General features: G+C 35.0%; 1 protein-coding gene across 1 annotated transcript in view; it reads right to left on the minus strand.

The window, feature by feature from the left end:
- Positions 1–645: 645 nt before the first annotated feature.
- Positions 646–10,425, minus strand: part of LOC117547758 (golgin subfamily B member 1-like) — a 58,736-nt gene continuing 48,956 nt past the window's right edge. Inside the window, 4 exon segments of the mRNA XM_034218573.1 lie at positions 646–1,190; positions 2,052–2,151; positions 2,687–2,779; positions 3,452–3,549. Of these exon segments, the coding sequence (XP_034074464.1) occupies positions 1,032–1,190; positions 2,052–2,151; positions 2,687–2,779; positions 3,452–3,549 (450 nt within the window). The 3' untranslated portion in view covers positions 646–1,031.

Raw genomic sequence — 10,425 nt, forward strand, 5'->3', positions numbered from 1 at the left:
TTAACACTTACAGTTACGAGACAGACTGACTTTGTAATCTTGAACATCAACAAGTGCTCCGGTCCCAGCTGTGTGCGTCACTTTTTAGTGTCCCCTGGTCTCCCAGCTGTGTGCGTCACTTTTTAGTGTCCCCTGGTTTCCGTTGTGTATTTAGCTTCTTGTAGCATTTTGCATTTGCGCGTGTCTCGTCAAGTTGGTAACGATTCATCTGCATGTGTTTTGGAACATTTGTGTTGTTGTGGTTTCTGAAGCTGCAGCGTGTTTCTGCTAATGGAAATGTCTTGATCCGTTGTAGCGCGTTTGTACCTTTCAGCCACCGTACTTTTCCAATAGAGTTAGCATATATCGAACCTTCGTCTGTCTTTATTTAACGGGCATATTTAAAAAAGCGTTGGGTTTGCAGTTCAAGAGGAGACAGGGTGTGTAGTGCTTCTGAGATTATATCATGATTATTATGTACACTTTTGGAGCGTCAGTGCATAGTTTAAACTCAGCATCACGATTATGTGCAAGATATGAAACCAGGCGTGAGAGGAAGCAGCAGCTGGTGCAAACGTGTGTGACATTTAAATATTAGTGTTAACAAAGGATATGGCTTTCTGCACCTTCTTAGGCTTTACTCAAGTATTTTCTTCTTTATCTTGCGTCAAAAATTAAACTTTATTTCCTCGTCTTGCTTCCTTGGATTTTAAAACAAACTGAAGACAGCACCTAAATAATACAGCAAGGGAAAGAGGATATTATCATACTTTTAAGGCTTAAAATACTTAATAATATGTAAAGAAAAACCTCTGTGTTAATTTAAAGGAAACTCACTGTTAAATTGTACCAAAAAAACATCTGATAAATACAAAATACATTACATTTTGTGGAGGATTTCACATAAAACCTTGCAAAACGTAACTTTACATCCTCTCCACTAATGTAGGTGCGGCTCTCGTAGTGTTTCACCATGCGTTATCACACACAGAGGATATACAAATGTAGTATGAGCTAAAATCGGACTTTTACTTTGATGTTTCTGTGAGCTATTACAGGGCGCCGGTGAGGCACATGAGGAGCAGCAGGTGGACGGAGAGCAGGTAGAAGAGGAAGAGATGTCGAGAGCGGGCGCGGCTCGTCAGCAGGCGCGAAAAGTAGAGGCTCCGCCCCCTGATCCAGCGGCGACACGCCACCACGCCTCCTTTCACCTGAAAACACACAGAACAAAGTGTCATAAAGGAGAGTTTGCACTGTTTTATTGTTAGAGTATTGAGCCAATCATGTTCCAGCGACACGTGACCTCCTTCTTAATCTTCAGGCGTATTCTTTGGAGTCTGAATGTGTGATGGTTTGAAGAAAAGAAGTTTAAAACCCGTCATAGTTGGCTGGAGTGTCATAAAGGAGTATTTCATTGTTCTGAGTGTCTGTTTTTTTTTTACTGCACATATTTTATTCCATTCTATTTCAATGTAAATACTGCTTTATTTAATTTTGTTAATCTTATTTTTATGTTATTATAGTGTTCTTAAATTAGTTCTCTATCTGTGTTTTTACATTTTTATTTTACTTTTATGTATGCACCACGACACCAAGTCAAATTCCTTGTACGTGTCAACCTACCTGGTGATAAACCTGTTTCTGATTTAAAAGTATTGAGCTAACGTGACCTCCTTCTTAATCTTCAGGCGTATTCTTTGGAGTCTAAATGTGTGATGGTTTGAAGAAAATACATTTAAAACCCGGGTACATTTGCTCATAAAGGACGTCATCTCCATATTCTATTCAAATGTGTGTTTTCCAGTGCTATTGCTCCAAAAGATTTCCCCCACAATGACGCTTTACTGTTTCATCTGAATATAAGGAACCAGGAACACACATTTATTTACAGGCTTGTTTTGATGAGGAAAGTACGGAAGCCCTGAAAGGCAGAAATACAATTGTGGTAAATCACTTCTTAAATGAAAAACACAGGAGATAAAACTATTTAAAACACACCTTTTCTCACTTTCCTCTTAAGGCGTTTGTAGTAAGGGCTGAATAAATAAATATATTTGCTGTCATCTGCGTACCTTTCTTGTTATGAGGGGCTGGTTCGGGTTCAGACTCAGAGCTTCCCACTCCTCCTCTGTTTCCATCTCGATGTTGAAATCCCTCGGACTGGAGCTCACACTGCAAGACAGAAGCTTTTTGAAACACTCTGTACTATGCATGGTTGAATATATACTGCATGTGTGTGTGTGTATAGTGTGTATTAATCAGAGATGGCCAAAGTGCACACTTCCTTTACTCAAGTAGAAGTACAGATACTCGTGTTTAAAAATACTCTGGTAAAAGTAGAAGTACTGACTAAACTTCTTTACTCAAGTCAAAGTAAAGAGGGCTTTGAAATGTACTTCAGTAAAAAGTACCCATAACTAGCAGCTGTTTTAAAGAGTACCTGACCTCCCTTTATATTAATAGAACAATAATGTCATTGTTAGCTAATGAATGTTGAATAATAATAATAATGATCACGCCACCAAACACAGATTCAAACTAAAGTAACCAGCCTGTTCTGAAAATGTAAGAAGTAGAAAGTAAAAAGTCGTCAGAAAAATAGTAAGTACTGATACCAGAAAAATGTACTTAAGTACAGTAACGAAGTATTTGTACTCCACTACTTCCCTCCTCTGGTATTAAACAGAAACAATGAAAGATTAGTGACCTCTTGGCTCGGTCCTCAGCGAGTCGTAGAGCCTCTTCTGCCGTCTCTCTTCTCGATCTCTCGTCTGTTAAACTCTGCTCCAGCTCCAGCAGCCTGAATAACAATACATCTTTATTTGTAAAGCACTCTTCACACACAGGACGCAGCTCGGTGTGCTTTAACAGTCAGAGGTTATGAGCAAATAAGCAGCAGGTAAGGTCAAATAGGCAACAATAGAATAATCCAAAAGTCAAACAACAGATAACCCACTCAGTCAAATGTAGACACAAATAATAAATACAAGAAATAAATGGGTTAAAAATAATAAATAAAACATTAGATATTTATCGGTAAAGAAGCAGATTCCCTAATTTTACGTTTGTAGAATTTGGGGATATTTAAATATTTACATATGAGGACACATGGAGCATGTGCACATGATACACACATGACTCAAGAAGGTAAAATAGGCAAGAGAATAAATATAGTAAAATAGTCCAAAAGTGTACGACAGATTATTCATGCTGCAAAATGAAGACAGAAAAAGACACAATAAATAATTCAATATTAAATATTAAAAATACAAAAATTATATTACATACACACAAAATATACAAATAAACAAAAGAATAAAAAACAATAAAAGGGGGGATAGTGCCGTTAAACGCTAATGTTTCTAGCTCTTAGTGTCCTCTGACTTTGCCTCTCCGATACTTCTTCAATGAAGCTCAACCAATCACATACAAAAACATCTGTAGGAAGATATCATGAAAAATAAAACGTCACCTTTCTTGGAGCTGAGTGTTTTCAGCAGTGTCAGACATCATGGAGGTGTTGCTCCTCTCCTGGGGGGCTCCAGGTGCAACCTCAGCAAACACTGCCCCCTGGAGGTGAGGAGACAGCATTACTACAGGCATCACTACAGGCATTACTACAGGTATTATTACAGGTATTATTACAGGTATTATTACAGGTATTACTACAGGTATTATTACAGGCATTACTACAGGCATTACTACAGGTATTATTACAGGTATTATTACAGGTATTATTACAGGTATTACTACAGGTATTATTACAGGTATTATTACAGGTATTACTACAGGTATTACTACAGGTATTACTACAGGTATTATTACAGGTATTATTACAGGTATTATTACAAGCATTACTACAGGTATTATTACAGGTATTACTACAGGTATTATTACAGGCATTACTACAGGTATTATTACAGGTATTATTACAGGTATTATTACAAGCATTACTACAGGTATTACTACAGGTATTATTACAGGTATTATTACAGGTATTACTACAGGTATTACTACAGGCATTACTACAGGCATTACTACAGGTATTATTACAGGCATTACTACAGGTATTACTACAGGTATTATTACAGGTATTACTACAGGTATTATTACAGGTATTACTACAGGTATTACTACAGGCATTACTACAGGTATTACTACAGGTATTACTACAGGTATTACTACAGGTATTATTACAGGTATTATTACAGGTATTACTACAGGCATTACTACAGGTATTACTACAGGTATTATTACAGGTATTACTACAGGTATTATTACAGGTATTACTACAGGTATTACTACAGGCATTACTACAGGTATTACTACAGGTATTACTACAGGTATTACTACAGGTATTACTACAGGTATTATTACAGGCATTACTACAGGTATTACTACAGGTATTATTACAGGTATTATTACAGGTATTACTACAGGTATTATTACAGGCATTACTACAGGTATTATTACAGGCATTACTACAGGTATTATTACAGGTATTACTACAGGTATTACTACAGGTATACAGGTATTATACAGGTATTACTACAGGTATTACTACAGGTATTACTACAGGTATTACTACAGGTATTACTACGGGCATTACTACAGGTATTACTACAGGTATTACTACAGGTATTACTACAGGTATTATTACAGGCATTACTACAGGTATTACTACAGGTATTATTACAGGCATTACTACAGGTATTATTACAGGTATTACTACAGGTATTATTACAGGTATTACTACAGGTATTACTACAGGCATTACTACAGGTATTATTACAGGTATTACTACAGGTATTACTACAGGTATTATTACAGGTATTACTACAGGTATTACTACAGGTATTACTACAGGTATTACTACAGGTATTACTACGGGCATTACTACAGGTATTACTACAGGTATTACTACAGGTATTACTACAGGTATTATTACAGGCATTACTACAGGTATTACTACAGGTATTATTACAGGCATTACTACAGGTATTATTACAGGTATTACTACAGGTATTATTACAGGTATTACTACAGGTATTACTACAGGTATTATTACAGGTATTACTACAGGTATTACTACAGGCATTACTACAGGTATTACTACAGGTATTACTACGGGCATTACTACAGGTATTACTACAGGTATTACTACAGGTATTACTACGGGCATTACTACAGGTATTACTACAGGTATTATTACAGGCATTACTACAGGTATTATTACAGGCATTACTACAGGCATTACTACAGGTATTATTACAGGTATTACTACAGGTATTACTACAGGTATTACTACAGGTATTACTACAGGTATTATTACAGGTATTACTACAGGTATTACTACAGGCATTACTACAGGCATTACTACAGGCATTACTACAGGCATTACTACAGGCATTACTACAGGCATTACTACAGGCATTACTACAGGTATTACTACAGGCATTACTACAGGCATTACTACAGGTATTACTACAGGTATTACTACAGGTATTACTACAGGCATTACTACAGGTATTACTACAGGTATTACTACAGGTATTATTACAGGTATTACTACAGGTATTACTACAGGTATTACTACAGGCATTACTACAGGCATTATTACAGGTATTACTACAGGTATTACTACAGGTATTACTACAGGCATTACTACAGGTATTATTACAGGTATTACTACAGGTATTACTACAGGTATTACTACAGGCATTACTACAGGCATTACTACAGGTATTATTACAGGTATTACTACAGGTATTACTACAGGTATTACTACAGGTATTATTACAGGTATTACTACAGGTATTATTACAGGTATTACTACAGGTATTACTACAGGTATTACTACAGGTATTACTACAGGCATTACTACAGGTATTACTACAGGTATTATTACAGGTATTACTACAGGTATTACTACAGGTATTATTACAGGTATTACTACAGGTATTACTACAGGTATTACTACAGGTATTACTACAGGTATTACTACAGGCATTACTACAGGCATTACTACAGGTATTATTACAGGTATTACTACAGGTATTACTACAGGTATTATTACAGGTATTACTACAGGTATTACTACAGGTATTACTACAGGCATTACTACAGGCATTACTACAGGTATTACTACAGGTATTACTACAGGTATTACTACAGGTATTACTACAGGTATTATTACAGGTATTACTACAGGTATTACTACAGGCATTACTACAGGTATTACTACAGGTATTACTACAGGTATTATTACAGGCATTACTACAGGCATTACTACAGGTATTACTACAGGTATTATTACAGGCATTACTACAGGTATTATTACAGGTATTATTACAGGTATTATTACAAGCATTACTACAGGTATTACTACAGGTATTATTACAGGTATTATTACAGGTATTACTACAGGTATTACTACAGGCATTACTACAGGCATTACTACAGGTATTATTACAGGCATTACTACAGGTATTACTACAGGTATTATTACAGGTATTACTACAGGTATTATTACAGGTATTACTACAGGTATTACTACAGGCATTACTACAGGTATTACTACAGGTATTACTACAGGTATTACTACAGGTATTATTACAGGTATTATTACAGGTATTACTACAGGCATTACTACAGGTATTACTACAGGTATTATTACAGGTATTACTACAGGTATTATTACAGGTATTACTACAGGTATTACTACAGGCATTACTACAGGTATTACTACAGGTATTACTACAGGTATTACTACAGGTATTACTACAGGTATTATTACAGGCATTACTACAGGTATTACTACAGGTATTATTACAGGTATTATTACAGGTATTACTACAGGTATTATTACAGGCATTACTACAGGTATTATTACAGGCATTACTACAGGCATTACTACAGGTATTATTACAGGTATTACTACAGGTATTACTACAGGTATTATTACAGGTATTACTACAGGTATTACTACAGGTATTACTACAGGTATTACTACAGGTATTACTACGGGCATTACTACAGGTATTACTACAGGTATTACTACAGGTATTACTACAGGTATTATTACAGGCATTACTACAGGTATTACTACAGGTATTACTACAGGTATTACTACAGGTATTACTACAGGTATTATTACAGGCATTACTACAGGTATTATTACAGGCATTACTACAGGCATTACTACAGGTATTATTACAGGTATTACTACAGGTATTACTACAGGTATTATTACAGGTATTACTACAGGTATTACTACAGGTATTACTACAGGTATTACTACAGGTATTACTACGGGCATTACTACAGGTATTACTACAGGTATTACTACAGGTATTACTACAGGTATTATTACAGGCATTACTACAGGTATTACTACAGGTATTACTACAGGCATTACTACAGGTATTATTACAGGCATTACTACAGGTATTATTACAGGTATTACTACAGGTATTATTACAGGTATTACTACAGGTATTACTACAGGCATTACTACAGGTATTACTACAGGTATTACTACGGGCATTATTACAGGTATTACTACAGGCATTACTACAGGCATTACTACAGGCATTACTACAGGTATTACTACAGGTATTACTACAGGCATTACTACAGGTATTACTACAGGTATTACTACGGGCATTACTACAGGTATTACTACAGGTATTACTACAGGTATTACTACGGGCATTACTACAGGTATTACTACAGGTATTATTACAGGCATTACTACAGGTATTATTACAGGCATTACTACAGGCATTACTACAGGTATTATTACAGGTATTACTACAGGTATTACTACAGGTATTACTACAGGTATTACTACAGGTATTATTACAGGTATTACTACAGGTATTACTACAGGCATTACTACAGGCATTACTACAGGCATTACTACAGGCATTACTACAGGTATTACTACAGGCATTACTACAGGCATTACTACAGGTATTACTACAGGCATTACTACAGGCATTACTACAGGTATTACTACAGGTATTACTACAGGCATTACTACAGGCATTACTACAGGTATTACTACAGGTATTACTACAGGTATTATTACAGGTATTACTACAGGTATTACTACAGGTATTACTACAGGCATTACTACAGGCATTATTACAGGTATTACTACAGGTATTACTACAGGTATTACTACAGGCATTACTACAGGTATTATTACAGGTATTACTACAGGTATTACTACAGGTATTACTACAGGCATTACTACAGGCATTACTACAGGTATTATTACAGGTATTACTACAGGTATTACTACAGGTATTACTACAGGTATTATTACAGGTATTACTACAGGTATTATTACAGGTATTACTACAGGTATTACTACAGGTATTACTACAGGTATTACTACAGGCATTACTACAGGTATTACTACAGGTATTATTACAGGTATTACTACAGGTATTACTACAGGTATTATTACAGGTATTACTACAGGTATTACTACAGGTATTACTACAGGTATTACTACAGGTATACTAAGGCTACTACAGGCAAGGCATTACTACAGGTATTATTACAGGTATTACTACAGGTATTACTACAGGTATTATTACAGGTATTACTACAGGTATTACTACAGGTATTACTACAGGCATTACTACAGGCATTACTACAGGTATTACTACAGGTATTACTACAGGTATTACTACAGGTATTACTACAGGTATTATTACAGGTATTACTACAGGTATTACTACAGGCATTACTACAGGTATTACTACAGGTATTACTACAGGTATTATTACAGGCATTACTACAGGCATTACTACAGGTATTACTACAGGTATTATTACAGGTATTACTACAGGTATTACTACAGGCATTACTACAGGTATTATTACAGGTATTATTACAGGTATTACTACAGGTATTATTACAGGTATTACTACAGGTATTATTACAGGTATTACTACAGGTATTACTACAGGTATTACTACAGGCATTACTACAGGTATTATTACAGGTATTATTACAGGTATTACTACAGGTATTATTACAGGTATTACTACAGGTATTATTACAGGTTACTACAGGTATTATTACAGGTATTACTACAGGTATTACTACAGGCATTACTACAGGTATTATTACAGGTATTATTACAGGTATTACTACAGGTATTATTACAGGTATTACTACAGGTATTACTACAGGTATTACTACAGGCATTACTACAGGTATTATTACAGGCATTACTACAGGTATTACTACAGGTATTATTACAGGTATTACTACAGGTATTATTACAGGTATTACTACAGGTATTACTACAGGTATTACTACAGGTATTACTACAGGCATTACTACAGGTATTACTACAGGTATTATTACAGGTATTACTACAGGTATTACTACAGGTATTACTACAGGTATTACTACAGGCATTACTACAGGTATTACTACAGGTATTATTACAGGTATTACTACAGGTATTACTACAGGTATTATTACAGGTATTACTACAGGTATTACTACAGGTATTACTACAGGTATTACTACAGGCATTACTACAGGCATTACTACAGGTATTATTACAGGTATTACTACAGGTATTACTACAGGTATTATTACAGGTATTACTACAGGTATTACTACAGGTATTACTACAGGCATTACTACAGGCATTACTACAGGTATTACTACAGGTATTACTACAGGTATTACTACAGGTATTACTACAGGTATTACTACAGGTATTACTACAGGTATTACTACAGGCATTACTACAGGTATTACTACAGGTATTACTACAGGTATTATTACAGGCATTACTACAGGCATTACTACAGGTATTACTACAGGTATTATTACAGGTATTACTACAGGTATTACTACAGGCATTACTACAGGTATTACTACAGGTATTATTACAGGCATTACTACAGGTATTACTACAGGTATTATTACAGGCATTACTACAGGCATTACTACAGGTATTATTACAGGCATTACTACAGGTATTACTACAGGTATTACTACAGGTATTATACAGGCATTACTTACTACAGGCTATTTACTAAGGCATTACTACAGGTATTACTACAGGTATTACTTACAGGTATTACTACAGGTATCTACATGTATTACTACAGGTATTACTACAGGTATTACTACAGGTATTACTACAGGTATATAAGGCATTACTACAGGTATTACTACAGGTATTATTACAGGTATTACTACAGGTATTATTACAGGCATTACTACAGGTATTACTACAGGTATTACTACAGGTATTACTACAGGTATTACTACAGGTATTATTACAGGCATTACTACAGGTATTACTACAGGTATTACTACAGGTATTATTACAGGTATTACTACAGGTATTACTACAGGTATTATTACAGGCATTACTACAGGCATTACTACAGGTATTACTACAGG

Source organism: Gymnodraco acuticeps, unplaced genomic scaffold (genome assembly GCF_902827175.1).
Source record: "Gymnodraco acuticeps unplaced genomic scaffold, fGymAcu1.1, whole genome shotgun sequence".
Lineage (NCBI taxonomy): Eukaryota > Metazoa > Chordata > Actinopteri > Perciformes > Bathydraconidae > Gymnodraco > Gymnodraco acuticeps.